Source organism: Bactrocera oleae, chromosome 2, assembly GCF_042242935.1.
Source record: "Bactrocera oleae isolate idBacOlea1 chromosome 2, idBacOlea1, whole genome shotgun sequence".
Taxonomy (NCBI): domain Eukaryota; kingdom Metazoa; phylum Arthropoda; class Insecta; order Diptera; family Tephritidae; genus Bactrocera; species Bactrocera oleae.
The window spans coordinates 67,828,705-67,849,639 of NC_091536.1; the positions used below are offsets into that span (position 1 = coordinate 67,828,705).

General features: G+C 33.0%; 1 protein-coding gene across 7 annotated transcripts in view; it reads right to left on the bottom strand.

The window, feature by feature from the left end:
• Positions 1-20,935, bottom strand: part of cher (filamin protein cher) — a 93,614-nt gene that overhangs the window by 29,783 nt on the left and 42,896 nt on the right. For 3 of the 7 annotated variants that reach the window (XM_036368356.2, XM_070105548.1, XM_036368350.2), the window contains 8 exons: positions 20,206-20,220; positions 18,051-18,142; positions 16,685-17,977; positions 16,236-16,622; positions 15,447-16,013; positions 13,967-14,771; positions 13,443-13,898; positions 13,198-13,333 (listed from right to left, as the gene is read on the bottom strand). In XM_036368356.2, coding sequence (XP_036224249.2) covers positions 13,198-13,333; positions 13,443-13,898; positions 13,967-14,771; positions 15,447-16,013; positions 16,236-16,622; positions 16,685-17,977; positions 18,051-18,142; positions 20,206-20,220 — 3,751 coding nt within the window. Of the gene's footprint in view, positions 1-3,384; positions 3,703-13,197; positions 13,334-13,442; positions 13,899-13,966; positions 14,772-15,446; positions 16,014-16,235; positions 16,623-16,684; positions 17,978-18,050; positions 18,143-20,205; positions 20,221-20,935 lie in introns of those variants that run through there. The other 4 variants (XM_070105546.1, XM_036368353.2, XM_070105547.1 and 1 more) reach the window with 4 other exon arrangements.

The window sequence follows — 20,935 nt, forward strand, 5'->3', positions numbered from 1 at the left end:
AACTCTGTGATTAATATATTTTTCCGGCCAACGATTCTATTCGGCCACTCATTTTTTATATACTTCGTAATGAAGAAAATATAGAGATCTAAATAAATTTTTTATTTTTATTTTGTGGAGAAAAATATAAACTAAGAAATCTATTCAATCTGTTGGAACATCTAAATTTTTGTTAATATTTCCAAGGTACACTAATATTTTTAAATTATTTCTTATAAATAGCACACGGTTTACAGAAAATAATTTTTTTAAGAGCTAATTAGTTTTGAGTTGGCATTGTTGATATTATGATTTGATTTAAGAACTGATAATCGATCAATATATAGTTAGACCGAAAACCACGTCTACTCAAAATATAACTATAGTTTCGATTATGGAAAAAAGATTTAGGAAAATACTAATTTGATAATTAGGGAAATCGATTGGAACAATATATTTGAGTGGCATAAAATATTCAAATAAATTTTATATATTTTTGATGTTTTCAGTGCCAATTTATAACACTTTTCATTGTCAACATATACTAAAAAAGCCGTTTTCCTTTCGCAAAATCTTAGAGAGCGCCGAATCGAACAAATAACTGGCATAAACATTAAATATTGGTATAATTAAAGAGAAATAGAAAAGCGAGCGGTTATACCCTTTTAGCTCGAAACTGCTTGTTGAATTTAATTAGTTACTGTTGATTTCACACATAAATTGACAAGAGAGGAGCGCTCAGACTTAGATATCAGTGAAGTGGCAAATCGAAAACAGATTTAACCATTTTGAAAACATTTTGTTACTATTCCAATTATTTCATATATATATATGAGCTATTTAGTTATACTACACATAAAATATTATAACATGTTGAAAGAAGAATGGTGGCACAATCCCAATTAAAGCCATTTAAGTATGTTAAACGATGCCCTTGTGAATATTTATTATTTCATACAGGATAACAAACTCAGTACACAATTTCAGAAGTCTGGGGTCAAAAGGGTTTCTTCAAAGTCAAAATATTTTAATTTCTATTATTAAAATCCTTTTTAGAAGGGCTTTTTAAGGCATCCAAAGTAGTTATAACAAATAGGATTGAATTGGTCCGTACATACAAATAATCATTTCACTATATATTTGATTTCTTAAAATTTAGTTTCCTAGATTGTTTAAGGTTCTGAGAGAAATTTTTCAACCTATTTGCTAATTAAAAATAATTTGAAAGTTATTTTATTTGAGAAATATTTACCATAAATAAAAATTTATTTAAATTTTTTTGTTGGTTTTTCGAAAGTTTATTGAAATCAAGTAATATTAAGAATATTCGTGAAATTGATTGTGCAACATGCTATTTTTTCTTGTTTTTATAGTAAATTATAAATAAACAATTCTAAAAATTTTTAAAAATATTTTTAAGCGAAAAGTATTGGCAATTCTATGAAAAAATTTTGATTAGCGGAAACCACAGGGTTATGTGTAAGAAAGTGACTAGTTGAAGTTCATAACTTAAAGCTCGTTCGTGCCCAGGGCAACATTAGCAAACTATAGTGGTATATACATACAGAGTGTGTAACCGAATTTTATATACAAATCATATGCAGCATTAAAAATATCATCTTTCGAATGCACCAAACATCATCTAAATCGGATGACAGAATTTACAGCCATTCAATAAAAGAAAAGGTATGCAAATGTTTAATTTTTAAAAATAGCAAATATAAAATTTTTTTTAAACTTGCTGAGACATAGCAATTTTAGTACTCAAGTTCATACGTGTTTTACACGATTTATTGGAAATTATTGGAATCGATGCAAATTTTACTATGTTGGCTGAAAGATTTTACATATGAGTAAGAACACTATTTGGAGAATTTTAACTGAACATTTGGGTAAAAAAACGCTCTGTGCGCTTTTTGTTCCACTTCAATTAACTGAATATCAAATGAAAAGTAAGAGTTTTTGATGTAAAACATGGATTTTTTCATCGACTTGATTCGTATTCGTCTAATCTATCACCATGTGACTGTTTTCTATTTCCACAACTGAGAACCAACATGAAAGGATCATTTTATGATGATATCCCAGCCATTGAATCAGCTTTAACCGAGATGCTGAAGAACATTCCTATGATGATTTGGATAATCGTTTGAAACATTGCATTTAGTCTAATGATAAATAACTTAAAATATATTGTGCGTTTTATTCTAAAGCCAAAAAAATGCGGTTATTATTATGACACATCTTATATTTTGAGAATTGTAAAAAAAATTTAATATTTTGTTACCCTAAAGTTTTTGGGTAATATTTTTTTAGAGTACATATATGAAAAAACTGGAGTAGTCATGAAAATTTTTAATACAATTTTATACCTATAGTTGTTCTGAGCAGCATTGTAAAATGTAGCATTAATAATTTTGAGAAAAAAACCTTAACTTTAAGGATATATGGAAATTCCACAAAAGATCACAAGTTAAAATTTTTAAATAAAATAATTTAGAAAATGTACTGGATTTAGGAGATACGTTTTTTGGTGTAAAAGTACTAATTGCCTTGTCAAAAGGATTAATCATTGCAACTATTTACATTTTGAAATAAATAAAATCTATTTGTAACCATTTTGATTAGGAAAATTTGATTTTTGCAATTTTTTGTTTCAGTTAATAATATTTTATAAAAAAAAATTATAGAAAAAAATGTATAAAAAATAATGTCAGAATTGCAGATTTAAGATTTAAATTTTTATCAGTAAGTTTTTATAGTTTAGTATATATTATAGTAAGTCTAAATTGTTTAATTTAACAAAAATTCAATACTTGATAACTTTTTTTGTGAACTAAATACTTCAAAGCACCCATTGATTTATAGCCATAAATCTTATTTTTAATATTGAAAAATTTTTTTGTTAGCAAACCTGCTGTGCCGCAAATTTCTCAATTTCTGCTTAGTAGATATAAAAACATGTATATAGATTCGATACAAATCTAAATAGAAATAATATATTTTGAAACTATAAAAACGTAGATATTGTTTTATATACAATTTTATATTTTATGCTTAATGCATTTGTCATCATCACATTGTATACTGTCTGTCAGCACAAATCGATCGGAAAATGTATGTATATATGGTACAAGTATATCTGTAACTAATAAAGTATATTTTATCGGTAAATGCAACAACCGACTACCAAATGCTGCATCGCCCTTATTTACTAATAGCTTACCACCCAACGATTGCTGAAATCTCATTTGCGAGACATACACATTCGAAACACAATACACACAAATATGTATATTTAAATATTATGCTTGCAAATCGATATTTTTTTGTTGTATATTTTCAATTGATCAATATATTGAGTATTTTCGAAATTAGCAATTTCAGTACAATTTGCACACCAACCTTTATATCAACCGTACGTGTATTTGTTGTATGTATCAAAGCACTGCAAGAAACGTCAAGGGTTTGCAGTTATTTATTTTTTATTCTCTATATATTCTTCTTTTCCTTTCACAAGCACAAAAGTCGATTAATTTGTGGGGAACTTAGAAACTTCTCTGGCCAATACCAAAAACACTTGTAGTGAACGGACTACTTTCGCTTCGCCTCGAACACTTTGCGACTTTGCGTTTAGTAGACACTTGTTTGCAGCGTACAAAGCTTCAATTGGAAATGTTCACACACTCTCGACACGATCTCGCTCGTCAATGGTGGCGACTTTGGTTGTAACGTATGACGATGGCTGCCAGTGATGTTGGCCGCTGGCTATGGTTGGCTACAAAACGGACGGACTAGGTGAAGACGAAAGCCAGGCGATCGTCAAAATACGATCGTGAAAGTGATATTTCAATTGCAATGTATCTAGGCATAAGTGTGTAGTCATGTGTGTAAGTGAGTGTGTGTGTGTTTTTAGGTGAGCCAGGACAATTGGTTGACCGAGCGTTGAGTTGTGTTACCAAGTAGTTTCTACTAGTACTTGGTATATGTGTACCGTTATGTGTTGTTGCATTTACCTACACACAAACACAAACACATACATATTTATATGTTTATAATGTGTCCCGACAACAGTTGTCGTCTACTGTCGGTGGGCGGACATTGCGTTAGTGGTGATTGCGGGTAATGCCTGACTTGTCACGAGCTCTGCGGCGGCATTGAAGTATGCAGGCGCCCATATGTACATACAAATATTTATTCATGTATATATTTATTAGAAATGTTTATGTATTTAATATTACCGGCAGCGGAAATTGCAAGCAAAACAACCACACACACACATTCATAGCAACTAAAGTGGCTGCCATTATTAGATATTGTTGGCTTCCGAAAGCAACTTTTTTATGTGTTTTTATTTTTGCTCACAATCAAAAATACTTTTATTCAAATCAAAAATTTTCTGAATGCATCACCCGCAGCGGTAGTAAGTGGGAATGTGTGTCTGTTTGCTTCGAAGAATATATCGGTGTGTTTGTTGGTGTAGCAGTGAAACCAAAATTAATTGAAATTTCGAAAAATGTATAAATTTTAAATTTTATTTTTTTGATTTTAATTATATTATATTTAAGTGTGCAAGATATTCGTGTTGAAAATGCCAAATTAACATGTGGGTATGATGGATATACATTACATACATATGTATGTACATTAGGGTGTCCATTATTTCCCAAGTTGATTGTGTGTTTGCAAACGACCCCTGAAGTTTCAGCTTTTGCCCTCAAAAAAAACAAGTCATTATTTTCATATACATATGTAACAGGAGATTTTGTGATATTTTGCATTAAACAAGTAATTCTACAACTTTAAAAATGTTATATTCTAACACAAAATTGTCTGCCCTACAAAAATGTTTTGTTGATATTTGTCCTATAAATTTTCCTTTAAAAGTTATACGCAGTTAAAGGTATATAATATATCAAATGACCTGAACATTTATAGAAGTGTTTTATACATTCTGTGTTGCTCATACGACATGGTGTACTATGAATACAGTCCGTTGTATGAGAATATAATATTTTCAAAGTTGTAGATCTACGAGTATTTGCTTTAGAGATAAAGAATTTATTGCAAAATATCAAAAATTCCATATTAAATACTCCAGAAAAGTAAAACGATTTCAGCAGGATTAAAATTGAAAACAAAAAGCTTCTTTACCTCAGATAATATGTTTGGGGCTAAAACTGAATCTTCAGGGGGCGTTTGCACAATAACCTTAACTTGAGTAATAATATAACTAAATTGTATATATTTACCAATATGTAAATATATCAGACGTTTTCAAAGAACATGCGTATCGAAAAATAAAATGATGAAAAAATTCACTGCTACAGTTGTTTCGGATTTCGCTAGATCGCCTTTCATATAGAAAAAATAATATTATTAATCCGATTCCGATGACTAATTGAATTTTGAATACAGTTGGTGTGGGCCTGAGCTGAGTTGGCCTTTTAATTTTTTGGAAAAATACTTTGAAAGCCCTCATTTGATGTCTGGCATGTCCTCCGAAGCGAATAGTGTAAATATCATGGAATTGCCACAGAAATGCAAATTTGAAGCAAAAAACGGCTATGTTTTTGTTTCTATTATACAAATTATATTATTGTATATAATTTTTGAATACAAATTTGGTATCATTGAATTTCATACACAAAACATAAACCATGAGTTGTGCCAAAATTAATGTTAGGAACCTCAGCTATCTCACAGCACTAATTCCCTTACTTTGAGTTGAGGGTAACGTTAACAGTGGTGAGTGGATGACTTGCACGAACCCACGACATATAGTACATTTGACTTTGGAACCGAATATGGATCATCTTTGAGCTCTACTTCACTGAGGAACCTACCACTCAACGAGGATAAAAATATTTTTAAAATCTAAAACTCATATTATCTACAATATATAAGCGTACAGAGAAGTGTTGAATAATGTCCTATGGTTCATAAATTGGGGAAACTCTTTAAGCAATGATGGAAATTTAAGCATTTTATTTATGTAAAACTTTACTTGCTTGCTCAGAAATAGTTTTACCTCTTTAATACTATCTGATTCGAAATCGAAAACCACAAGCCGAATCGAATAATATTTTTTTTTCTTGGGTTTCATTAGTGACCATGGAAAAAAATTTAACAAGTAATTTACTTGAAATTTTGTGTTTCCGGCTAATGAATAGTTGAAAATGTTGCAGAAGTGTTTCGGGAAGTCTACTTTATCATTAAGTTATCATTAAAATTTTGATACGTGTATGAACCTGGGCACTCTTATATTTCAATAGGCATACCGTTACGTACAAATATGCAGTGTAAATTGTAAACAAACTTTTTTTGAAAAAAAAAAACAAATCAGAAACAACAACCATATGGCATACCGCAGTACGGTCTAGCGCCCCTTTAATCGACACACAAGCAGTCAATGCTCGGTCCACACATAACAAACTGCTAAAGTATATATGCGGTACTGTAATAATGTAATATGCATACCTGAATTTCTATATACAAGTATATGCTTGTACATAGCAAGTATTGTAATTATAGTTAAGCGTATGCAATTATTTTCCGATGACTTTGTCCTCATTGAAAAATTTCGAATTTGTTTTTAAGTGAGTTTCGAATAAAATATTTATGTATATTTTGTTGTATATATAAATGGTGTTTGTAAATGTTGTGGGAGGTGGCATATTGCAGCTGTTGCATATTCTCGATATTTTGTTATTTTGTTGATGCAACATTTTTGCCGCAAATTATTTTGTGGGTGTATAGGTATAAACAAATCTGAATGCTTATGTGCGCATTTATACAAACCTATCATATTTTTATACATAAAAAATCGCTCGATGTACATGCATGTATATGTACATATTTTATTATTACGAAATTATAATTTTTTGAAATACTCAATTTTTACTGCGGCTGTCAACACTTTTAAGCTCGGTATTTCGAATTTCGACACATTTTGAAAATTTCTAAATTGCCCAAAAGAAATGAGTTTCTAAATTTCAACCCAGCAGAGTATTCAACCACCGCTGAGTGCAGATGCTTACCACTTTTGGTATTATTTGGTATATTAAGTACTAAAATGGCATGACGTAAAATTTTGCAAAGTCGATATATTTTAAATATCAATGCATACAACACATCTCTAACCGCAGCTGGAATTCATTTGGCATTATTATAGTATTTGATTGAAAAAGCACAGTTTTACCGGCTTGTGCGTGTTTAACACCTTTCTTATTCGTTCGTTATACTTTGCAGAGTAGCGAATCGAACAAAAACCTGGGATAAATATAATGAACTTGTATAATTAAAGGGAGGCAGAAAACTCTCAAGGTTTATCACTTTAAAAACATGTCTTGATTTTAGCTTGATAAAATTTGTCATTTTAATATTTTGACATAGCAGCAAGAAAAGAGACGAATCGAACACGGCTAAAGATAACCGAAGAGTACTTTCCCATATTTAATTAGATGTAATCTTTGAGGTGTTGGTTGTGTTATTGGAGTCTACTTGAATATATTCAGTTTAGATCAAAATTTTAAGTTATATCGCGGAACAATCATTATTCGAAAATTTTGTATATCGTTCGTTAAGTAACACTTTTTTTTAAGATTTTCCTATACAAAATTGATTTTTTTGTTTTCTCCTTACTTTTGATTTGTGCTATTTTTAGATTTAACATGCGATATATAGGCTAATATTCAAAAAAAAATTTTTCTTATATATAAAGAAATTATAAAAGAAAATCTAAGGCAGTGTATTATATTTTTCGAAAATTATATGTCTGCTATCTGAAATCAATTTTTTCATGCCCTTAATTACACAGTACTTTAGATATTATATTCACACATTTATACTGTGTCAGAACAATAATTTATCATATTTAATTTCATAACATTTCGTGGGATAATAAATTACAAAATTATTTTTAATATCAAAAAGAAAACAAATTTTCGAAGTACCATATACTTGTATATATCATACTTGTATATAGGCCAATATAGGGTGCGCCAATTTTTGGTTACTAAAAGGTGTTCAAAATTAAATTTAAAAAAATGTACCTTAAACGAAAAATTTTAAAAAGAGTTTGAAATATCAAAACAGCTAGAACAAATTTTTCTGACGCAATGCTGATACCGGAATGTGTATTATATTTTTGGGAAGTGAAAGCGTGTGAATATTTAATTAATGTTACTAAAAAAGTATTAATTACATTTCAAAAACTTTACTTAACATAAAAAAAAGTTTAAAAAAAATCGATTTTTCCTTAAATAGTGTTGGTACCGGGATCCAAAATATAATTTCGGGAAGTGTAAGCTTGTGAGTATTTAAGCGAAAGTATTACGTGAATATAAAACTATTTAGCATCTGTGCTCAGATTTTCACATTAACAAAATAAATTTGGTTCTATATGTAAGGCTCGTTTAAGAAAAATATTTCTAATTTTGGCTAAATTGTTATATTTATGAACATATTGCATACTTTTGAATTCGAAAATTTATCAACTATGTAGTATTCTACTCACTAATCATTAATGAATGTTACTCATAACATTTGAATTCAAATTTTGTTTTTTGTGTAATCTTAAATACGCGATAAAAAAAATGTTTACCCCGCATACTGGATTAAAAATAAAAAATAAAAACTTCAATCTTAAGCATATAATTAAGAATTAAAAAAAAAAATTATTTGACAAAAATCATATTAAAATTCGTTTAAAGAAAACCTTTTTGTTGAAGATTTTCTTAATTAATTTACTTAGAAAAAGTTGAATAAATATCTGTGAGAAAATCTGATTAAAAAGCATTACTACTTCATGTTACTCATACGACCTGCTGGCTCATGTTATTCAGTGAACCAATTTAAGGTTACAATTTAAGTAAAACTGCTTTTTAAAATCGAGTCTTAAATAATAAAATTTTTCAATAGAAAAGAAAAATATTTGACTTTTTAAAATGTGTAAAGTGTGCATTAAAAAAACTAAGAGATAATATAAAATAATTAATGTCACTATCAAAAAAAAAAAAAAAAACATTTATTGAATACAAATTTCAGAAAACTTTGCCTTACCTTTAGAAAATTTGTTTTACAACTTGTTAATGAAAAAGTTTCTTAAAAAATAAGTTTTTTTGGAATATATGTTTCATTAACAAGCAACACAAAACAAAACACCTTTTAATATTTATGCACATGACTTTCTTTTGGGTGCGTTTTCGTATGACAGTCTTCTTCATTTGCCAGACTTCTTAACGCTCGAAGTAGAAAAATCTCACTTGACATTTGCCAATCACTTTGCGCGTCAAATGCGAGGAATACACACACCAAATTACATACAGAAAAAAATTTATTTTTTCACCTAAAGAATATGCACATATGCCAGATTTTATTATCAGGAAGTATATCTGTGACAAAAGTCCGCACACACGTTGCTAATCTTAAATAATTAGCAATTAGACAGTGACTATGTGCTGTTTTTAAAATAATAAATTAAACAGAAATTTGCGTCTAACTTTTGTATCAAAAAACGAAGAGTGATCTCCAACATATGATCGCTGACTTTGGTGTTGTTTCTTAGTTATTTGTTAAGTTTTGCTCGACTGCTGACTTGGCGCGTGATAGCGGCACATTTGGGCGCATTGCCCAGTAATGAACATGCCAATAATTAATTATCCATTTCTGTGCAGGGTATTATAGGCAATGTTCTTAAATTTATAGTTTATATAGACGGTAAATTAATTAAACATTTTGTTATATAACAAGAGATGGATATTATTGTGGAAGCAAAAGTGCTATCTTAATATTTAATTGGAAAGATAATATCATATTAACTACACAGATTGAAATAGGCAGTTGCCGAAGTAGTTATTATATTCAGTTGTATTCTGGATTAAAATCTAGTAAGTTTTGGTTTTAATATCTCTCTCTACGGTTTTAAATGTTTCTAAATTATAATTATTTCTTTAATTTCCTGCTTTTGAAAGGCTATGTTCTAAGTATGCCTGGAATCTGCGAATTTTACTGTGAGTTCTTTGTGTTTTCACAATACTTTAGTGGTTATTTTTTTTCTTTCTCTTTTTATTTGTTCGGTGGTATCAAAAGGACTTTTTAGTTCTAAGTAATTTCTCCCATTATCTATTCTTTGTTTACTTTTTAAATTAATTATTCTAAGAATTCGTCTCGTTGTTAGATGATCTTAATGATCCAAAAAGAAAGTTTGATAATTTCGATGTCATAGAAAATACTTAAGATATCTATTATATTATATATGTTTTCTACCTTCTCAGAAATTCGAAGACACACATAGTTCGCCAAGAAAGGAGAATTATGGTGCAGGGAGTACTTTTGATATTATTTATACATTTTATTTGATTGTATTTTAGAATGTCTAAGGCTTCTAGAAAATATAATCTATAAATATACGAAACGCTTGCATCGTTTTAACTTTCTAAGCTTGCACTCAGTTAAGTGTTGAACTAAAACGAGCTATCAAAAGCAGACATTTAAAGAAAGATGAAAACTCAGTTTTAAGCCCATAAAAGGGAAAATTGTTGTGATTTGGAAGTTCGAGTTTAAGAAATGGTTTTTTTAATATCCAAACGATATATGCTTTGCTTTATGTAGAAATTTTCAATGGCGATAAATATTAATTTCCAAAGTAATTTATAATATTTTTATGATTAATAATCTCTAAATCGCTTTTATTGCATAAGTGTGTTTTAACTTGTCCGTAACACTACTCTTTTCGTGTTTATGGAGGTGTTACTCTGTTCCGCAACTAAAATTAGTAGTATGAATGAAGGTGCTTTCCTTTAAAAATGTCGATGAAATTTTGGAACAGTTCAGGACTTCATTATAGATAAACAAGAAAGAGGTGCACAAATACAAAAGATTTTCTACAAAAACTCTATTTTGATCGGTCAGTTTGTGTGGCAGCTATATGCTATAATATTTCGATCTGAAAAATTTCTTTTACCATTGCTTTAGAAAAATGTGTCTGACAAATTTTGTGCAGACATTCCGTTAAATGCAAAATTTTTCCATACAACGACATGATTTTGATCGATAATTTTTTTTGGCAGCTATATTCTATAGTGGCCCGATATCGGCGGTTCCGACAAATGACCGGCTTCTTGGGGAGAGATACGAGTATACTCTATAAGGTCTCTGACATTTATATCTGGGTGTTACAAACTTCGTGGCAAACTTAATGTACCCTGCTCAGGGTACAATATGAGGAATTAAACTCTTAATTACCGGAACACGCTAAGGATAACATTTTATACATGCTCATAAGCACAAATGATGAAACTCGAGTTTGTTGCAACTTTATGGCAAAATGTACAACGGATATTATTTTGGGCTTTAACTGTTTCAATAACAATATTTTCTTTGGTCAAATACTAAATTCTTTTTTCCACCATGAAACCAGAACTAAAATTTTTTTTTAATATAAATTAGGTGGTATAGCGTTGAATGATGTACCGTTATTAATGAGACCATTAGTTAAAAGTTTAAAATAAGTTCTTAAACGAATAAAGGTATTTTTTTTCAAAAAATCTTAAATAAATTCCTTAGAAAATCGAGCGTAAAGTAATATTTATTGACCTAGACACATTTCACGCAACACCTACATATATATACATACATAGGCTATATAGAAGTCGTTGCATATGTTGAAAAAATATTTATGTTGTTATTATTATTGCTAAAATTTTGCTTATTTATTTTGGGCTAAAATGCATGTTTTTGTAAATTAAGGCAAATATTATATTTAGTTTTATAGCTAGATGCATTCAACGGCGAGACAGACATTTAAAAGCGCTGCTAAACGCTGTGCAATAAAGTAGAGGTATTCTAAAATACGATGACGCAGTCAAATTCTTTGCATTGCAGTTACGTACATACATATATGCATCTATATATGTACATATGTGTAAAATATATATATGTATATATGTGTGTATGTCATTGCATTTTGCACTTATGTGCCGTTAAAAATTGCGAAAGCACACGAAAAAGGCGGCGGCTAGAAAGCGTTCATTTAATTTGGCAAATTACACATAACGGTTAACACCAGAGTGTACTCATTAAATTAGCAATTATTTAATTAGGCCTTAATTAATTTTTTGTTAAATTAAACAACTTTTAATTAATTAATTCTTAATTAATTTGTGTGTTAAATCAAAATTTTTTAGTTCATTTAAATTTTAATTAGTTTTGTGTTATATTAAAAAAATCTTCTCAAAGTGTGGAATTAAAAAAAAAAATAAAACAAAACAAACATAAATATTAAACAAAATTTCAACGTGTCGTTGCTTGAGTTGTTGTGCGTCTGTATGTTTGTCTGTCTATCTGTCGGCATGTTTGCGCAAACGCACGAACCAATCGCAGCAACAAAATGTTATAGTACAAAGACACACAATCAACTTAAAATGGTATGAATAAATACTAAAAGGCATTAATAAATTTATTTATTTATGAAAAGAAATAAAATTAATAGGCAGCAAATAAATTTGAAGCAACAAAGCGTAAAAATGTATACAAAAAAAATCATAAATTTTGTGTAAAAGAAGCGCGCATTACTGGACATTTTTTTCACGCTACTGCACATGTTCATTGAAACTAATTACGAGTATTGTTTTTTTTGTTTTTTTTGTGGTGCTCTTGAGTACCAAATTTGTTTATTTTATTTATTTATGTCATATTCATCAGTTTTACAAAGTTCTACAAATTTTCTTGAATGTGTAAAAAAAGTATTGTTTGTTGCATAAATTTTCTTTAAAGGTTTTTAAGCAAATTGTTTCACCTAATTGTTGCTTAACATAGTAAATAATCTGCTTAAAAATATTTACTGAAATTGTTTGCGTGTATTTGTGCTGTAACTGTAATTGGTTCTTACGTTTAACACATGATAAATGTCACTTATGACAAGACAATGACACATTTAATAATATAAATAATTTTTTTCAATTTATTTGTGGTCATACACATAACAAATGTCACTTATGACAAGACAATGACACATTTAATAATATAAATAATTTTTTTCAATTTATTTGTGGTCAACTTTGTTTTTTAGCTTAGTTCGAAAATAATTGCTAATTTAAGATTTTCTGCGCATACTTCTTGACTAGTGTTTCACTCTTGTGGTTGCCATTTCAACCCTTTTCTTTGGCTTAGCATAATTTCACTTTTGAAAATTTTGCATGAAAATGTTTAAACTACCTTTATGGCGAAGCTACCATTGGGTATGTCCTTGCCGCCGAATTTCACATTGATATCATAATCACCGGGATCCGTGAGCGCGTAGAAAATGTCAAAGAAGCCATCCTTCTCCAACACATCGATATCGACGATTTCGCTGTGAATCAAAATGAAATAAAAAATAATTAAAAAATAATTAACAACACATTATACACCAATTCTAGTTACTCCCCACCCCCTCTCACTCCCCCTAAAGCACTACGTACCGTCCGGACTTGTGATCAGTGATCTTGCATGTGACCGCGCCATCGCCCGCGTCACGCGCATCCACCGTTAGGTGACTCTTGCTGCCTGAGGCTTGTATTTTCGGCGCCTCTTCGACCAATTTGCACTTCTTCGCCTCACCGGTGGGGAATGCTTCGAGTTTGAAGGGAGAACCGTCAATATCTTTATCGCCATACTTGATGCTCACGTGATAGGTGCCACATTCGTCGGGCACAAACGACACAACATATGTACCGCTGCCGACCTCTTCCATGCGTGGCGCCAATTGTTTACCTTTCGGGTTCTTGATCGCGACATTAATGTCATCTTGACCGGCAGTTTTAGTGTCGATCTCGAATTCGGCTGGTAGTGATGCGGGTGTCTTCTTCTTCTCATTTACGCCCTTAACTTTTACCTTAGTTGCCTCCGATTTGGGGAAAACGGTCATTACGAAGGGACTGTGAAATATAAAGTTAAAAAATATTCAGTGAAAGTTGCAAAAAACGAATTATAAGATATGCTTTACCTGCATGGCACCTCTTCGTCGGCGAACTTCACTTGGCATGTGAGCACTGAACCCTGTTTGGGCGGCACATAGTGCACCGCATATATACCGTTGCTCTTGTCTTCAACGCGCAGATTATCCACGGGTATGCCCTCCGAGTTGGTCAATTTGACGGCTATGCGTCCAGGTCCGGCCTCGCTAACATCCACATTGAAATATGTTGGTACACTTTCGCGCACTTCACCATGCTCAATGCCGGGTCCGTATACTTTCACCTTGCTGGGATCTACAGTCTCTTCGACTAACACGCGGAACGGCGAGCCAGGTATGTGCTTGTCAGCAAAACGTATAGTGATATCGTATTCGCCGGGATCTGTCGCCAAATACTCGACATCACAGCTGCCGTCGCGATTGTCGGTGCAAGTCATTTTCGCTTCGGATGGGCCCTCGATAGCCAGCGATAGACCGCCATTGCCGGCACCACGTGTTTCCACTGTGAATTTGTTTTGTTGATTTGTCAGACCTTTTTCCAGTCCCGGACCGTAAGCCTTGCAACGTGACGGATCACAACCGCTCTTCACATGCACCACAAATGGGGAACCAGGCACAGGAATGTTGTCGTAGAGCAGCTCAATGGTGTGACGGCCAGCCTCGAAGGGTGTGTAGGCGACGCGAAAGATATCATCGGATGGACCCGAAACAATCTTGCTAGGAAGTACATTACCCTTAGGATCGAAGATGGCGCAGGAGAGTTTCGTTGAGTCGATATCGCTGCCAACTTTGCTCATGTCAACCATGAAGTCGGTGGGTGCATTCATAATGACGCCTGTGAAGCGATAGATGAGTTGTATTAGTGAATTGTTACAAAACGAATGAGCCGAATAACGTATAACACAAATGATAGAAGAGAACATTTAAATGCGATTAGTGTAAAAGTGAAGGAAACAGCGTATACGTACGAAGCTGTGTGAAAGCTAACGATCTATTTTGATTAGCCGAACTGTTAACTTTCACGTCACTTCGCATGTAAACGAACTAAGGCTCAGTACGACCCAAATATAAAACTGCTGCCGAATACGCTTCGTAAGTGTTTACGCAAAGCTTTCGCCATGCGTTCGAGATTCCATGACTGGGTGGCTTACGAACTCACTCTGGCGGGGCTTACATGCTTTCAAATATAATATTTATAATAACTGTTAGATTTGTGATTAGTTTGCAAATAACGAACGAACGAACACACTAAATGCTTGAGTTAAGTAAGACTGGTTTGGCTTGGAAGACCAGTTGTTGTGGCACACAAAAGCGTTTGGTTAATTTTGTAGGCGTTTGCTGTTTTTGTTTTTTTTTCAAAAAAATTTCAATATTGCGTTGGCCTTTATTCTGATCGTACTTATTTGAGTCACGCATGCGCTTGCGGGTTGGCTGACAACAGTAACGGCGAAGCATCAGAACTACATCGAACGCAAATAATTCGATGCCTGCGTAAATTTGAATATCCTACCATGTGGTTGTATGCCAATACCACTCACGCGCGTGTTTTGTAGGTTCGGCAGTGGCATTATGACCGGCTGGAATGGTGAACCGCTGATGTGACGTTCGTTGAATGTGATGTTCACAGTATAGTCGCCGGCTTCTGTCGGTAGATAGGCGACATTGCAAGTGCCATCCCCATTGTCCCGACAATTAATCGCAGCCTCACAGGGACCCTCTACAGTCACACCGAGTCCACCTTGACCGGCGCCACGTGTGTCTATTATAAACTCAGCTGGTTGTGCTACCAGACCACGCTCCAGGCCGGATCCGAAGGCGCGCACTTTATTAGAATCGCTGCCACTGAGACATTGTAGGCGGAATGGGCGTGGCGCAATCGGTGTGCCACCAAAACAGATGCTTAGCAGGTATTCACCCAGTTGAGTGGGTGTGAAATTGACGAGGAATCCCTCAGCGGTGGGGATGACGTGTGCGCGTATGCGACTGCCTGATGGACTGGTAATGGTGACGGCAAGATCCGCTTTCGGCAGCCCACGCGTAATGATGCGGAACTGCTGGAGACTATTCAATGGTGCAGCTTGTACGTGAATAAGTTTGTAACGAAAGTGTTTGGGCTTAGATGATGACCTTGTATTGTTCTTGTATCTTGTTGTAAACTATCACTTAAATTGACTGAACCATTGCTATTTTGTTTTCTTTTCTTTGTTTTTTTTTTTTTTGGTTTCGACAATATAACTCAGATATGCATAGGTGAAAAATGAGAGAGCGAGATAAAGCATTAAAAGCACTGTGTACTTACTTGGTTCGAGACCGTCAACTTTGATCTTGGTAACATCCAATGTTTGCTCCACAAGCACCTTTTGGCCGAGTGGGACAGGTTGACCGCCATAAGTCATGGTGGTAGTGTAGGCACCCTTGGTGGGTGGAATGACCTCTACTGTGTAGGTGTTATCTTCGTTATCGATAATGCGGCATGGCACTTCAACTTTAGTCTCCTCGTGTACGATCTTTACCTTCAACTCGGCATCACCGGCATCACGTGCATCTACATTGAAATGTGTGGGTGCATTAGGTCGCACGCCAGGCTGCAACCAGGGACCGAATGCCTGTACTTTATTGGCATCGATTGGAATGCCCACGTAGACGCGATATGGGGCATTGGGTGTAGCCACGCTGCCATAGTTGACTGTGATGAAGAAAAATTATGAGAAATCAACTTTATAAAATTCTTTTAAACATTTAACTTACCTTCCACAGTATGTGGTACGCCTGAAGTTGGTGTATATGTGCAAGCCTTTGTGCCATCTGGGTTATTTTTTATATCTACCGGTACTCTCTTTCCATACACATCCTCGACCACAACTTCCAGGGGTGCTGAACCAGCCTTGGAGGTATCTACCGTGAATGTTTGTGGTTTACCAATTGTTACACCGTTCTTCTCCAAACCCGGGCCGTATGTCTTAACCAGCTCAGGGTGGAAATCTGTGCGTGGCAAGATTTGTGCAATGAATGGTGATTTGGGTATGTCTTCATTGTCGCACAAAATATGTACTGCATATTCGCCCACAGCAGTTGGATGGTATTTGACCAATGCAGAGCCATCACCATTGTCGTGACACTCGATCTCTGCTTGCGATGGACCCGCCACAGTAAAGCCGAGTGCACCAGTTTCGCCATTAGTTTCCACAACAAAAGCGGCGGGATAACCGATGATACCGCCACTCAAACCGGGACCATAGGCGACAATGGAAGACTCTTTCTTAGGTCCAACCTTAATTTCAAATGGTGACTTTGGCACCTCTTGACCACCAAAAGTAACCATAGCAACATAACGACCCTCTTTAGTGGGGAAATAGTGACACTCGTAGGTAGAACCATCAATTTTAGTTAAGGCAATATTTTGATTAGCACCACCCGGTCCGATCACGCGTACCTCCGGTATACCTTCGCCAGCACCTTCGGTGTAAATTTTGAAGTCGGCATCATCACCGACACGCACACCGTTCGCCTGCAGACCGCGACCCGAAGCACGCACTTTACGTGCATCGGACAACGGCGCTACTTTCACCGGGAACGGGCTATTCGGTATGGGATTGCCAGCATAGAAGACATTAACTGAGTGTAGACCTTGCGTGGAGGCGACATATTCACAACGCCACACATTGTTCTCCAGTTGCCGCACCTTAGCCGCCACGGAAGTCTTGTGATTGGCCGGATCGATGATGATCACTTCAGGTACACCACGCCCAGCGTCTTTGGCATCAATGTCGAAGAAAGTGGGTTTGGTAATTGTAACACCAGCTGGCTGTATGCCTGGCCCAGTAACTTTAACCTTTGAAGCATCCCCAGCATGACCTTCCACCTTAACGGGGAAAGGACTCTTCGGTATGTCACGACCAGAGAACTTCACAAATACTTTATGTTCACCCTCAGCTTTGGGTATATACGAAATAGAGTAGGTCAGATTCTTATCATTGTTGAAGCGTACAACGGCTTTTTCGATTTGACCATTGGGCGAAACAATTTCGACATCGACAGAACCTACGAAGTGTTTGCAGAGAAGGAGAAAGGAGAATTGAAAGATTGAAGAATACTCTATAAAAGTATACTATACCTTTGCCAGCGGAGAAAGTCTCTACAGTAAAGTTGGCTGGTGCACCCACAACAGGGCCGATTGGTTCAATGCCAGGACCATAAGCACGCACTCTGTTTGGAAATAGATCGTAAGAAATATAGTTTGATTATGGAAATAAAAAAAATGCAAACAACTACAATAAATTAATTAATTTACTGTTATCAGTGTAACTACAAAAAGTGCAATACTTTTAGCGTAATCAATGAATAATTAAATGCAATTAAGATCGGTGTTAAAAAATAGACCTGCTTAAGGGGTTAGATTAGTATAGGATTTTGAGAATTTTGAGAATTTTTTTTACTTAGAGTACAATTTTGGGTCTTTAAAACATTATTTAATTGGTGGAATAGTGAAAAATGTTTTCTATGTTCAATACCCTGTAGTGTCGATGCGGTTTCCGCCATTTTGCGAAAAAAAAATTTTTAATTTGAAGCATTTATACTTTACTAGCAAGTCTTATTAGATTAAGAGCCCGTTTCTTAATTGGTTTCAGATAACACGAAGTCCTAGAATCAGCGTCCTTCCTTTAGAGATCCTCTTGAAAAGGTGATTCTGAAGACTGGCCGCTATTATGTAACAAATTTCCATATAATAAATGACTTAACTTTACACACTCAAGTACATGTTTAAGAAAGCCTGAAAGGAAGAAATTCGAGTCCTTGTTCCCAGATGAATTGTCAAAACTAAAATTTTTTTGAGGGCTCTAGACTTGCCTAACCCCTAATTGAAATATCACTGATTTAATTTTCATTATTTTTAACTTTTTAAGTGTTTTTCCATATGTTATATTTTTTCTTTTACGTTTTTGCGATTGCTAAAACTAAGAAAACTCTCTTAAAATATTTTAAACTTTTAATCGACAGAAATTGTTAACTCTGTTAAACACATTTTTTGATTAAGCTTATTTTATAAAAAAGAGGAAAATAAAGATTTCGTGTTTAATTTTAAACAAATATTTATTTATTTTTATTTATTTCCATCTTTTATTAATAAATTGTTTATTATTCATTAATTAGCCGTTGATTTCCCTAAATAATTGCAATATGTTATTAGCCAAGTGCTCTGTTAATTTTTACTGCATTGGCTGTTAGACAAAAAGTAGAGCTTTTGATAGGTAATGTCAAGTTAAGGTTTTTGAAATATTTGTAACTTTTTATTTATAAATACATTAGTAATATAATAATTAATAAGTATTGTAATTATTTATTTTCTTTATTATTTTTTATTAACCATTAAATCACTGCAAAGGTTAATAAACAAAACAATGCCGTTGATGTGTGTTTTTATTAATATTTTAGTAGAGTAGCTTCATATTTAGCATTGGCTACAGCAAACAATTCCGTAAACATTCTCTGTCACACTGCAGTTATTTAACATATTTGAGCTGTCGCCAGAACAGAGAATGTTAAGAATATTTATTCTGCGGTCGCTGAATTTTATTTTCACAATAAGCGCCTGCGGCTATGCAAAAATTTGTATGCCTTATGAAGCATTTAAAGAGAACACAGACACAAATGCCCGCTGCTGTTAGTGAGAGCAGCGCTGCTTACTACTAATTAACATTACATATGAATTTTATTTTCTCTTGCAGTTTACGTAAAGTTCTGTTAAGTGCCATAGAATTCTATTATTCAATATATGCATTGCCCTATTGTATTATATTAGCGGCTGTTATTATTTATTAAGTGCAATTACTTATATTTTTGGTGTTCAATACCGTTATTTGTGCGTTAGAACGAAAATTCTTCAGATGTAATTACTACACTGAATTCTCAAAACAAAATATTATATGATATATAATATATATAGCGTCAGTTGCTTGCCATATGGTTTTTGTCATTTGCAGAGTGCGATGAAAGGCGAATTTGCCGAAAGAAAAAGAAAGAAAACTAAAATTTTAACATAATATACATTTTTAGAAAAGTAAATAATGACACTTAAAAACAAGCAAGTAGAGAGGCGCTGAAATACGAATGTAGCTAGCAAAAAGAGCAAGATAACGAAAGAAATAAATAAATAACTGGTACATAACGGTTAAGCTGTTTTCCAAACAATAGCAACAAAACAATTTGCTGTGCCTATTTAGCCGCGTTGAGCAGTTAAAAGTAACAATATGCAAGCATTCCAGACTTACCGCGGTGGAGGAATGCTGAGTTTTAGGTTTTTCAATTCAGTGAAATTTTTGTTTGCATGTTTTGCATAAGTTTTTGTGAAAAAACAATATCCAATAAACAATTTTGAAACGCACAGAAGAAAAAATAGATATGAGGAAGAAAAAAATACTTATTAGATATTTGTATTTGTAAGCTAAAAACAATTTTATTGGAAAATGGCAAAAAAAAAAAGTTCAAAAAACTTTTGAAGTAAAAAAAAAAATTGTATAAAATTATTAAAATGAAAAATAATTAAATTAAAAAATTAAACACACATAAATAAAAAGAAATTAAAAACAATAAAAATATTTCGTTTAGTATTTATTAACCTCAACACAAAAACCAGTTTCGATTTGAAAAAAAAAAATTAAAAATTAAAAACAGAATTCATAAAAAAATTAAAAAATAACAAAAATACTTTAATTAATTTTTTTGCACCTCAACACAAAAACCAGTTTCGAATTATACAAAGAATCAAAAAAAAAAATATTCGAAGAATAATGCTCGACAATGCGTTCGAATAAATATATAAAAAATACTTGTAGTATGCGCACACACATAACATTAATTAAGAAGACAAATAAAAAACGTAGAAAGAAGTAAGTTGAATTGTAGTTGAAAAAAGTTACGTGCCAGTTGCAGTTAATTCAGTTTTAAAATGTGTACACGCGAAAATTTAATCATTTAATTTAAATATATATTAACTGTAAT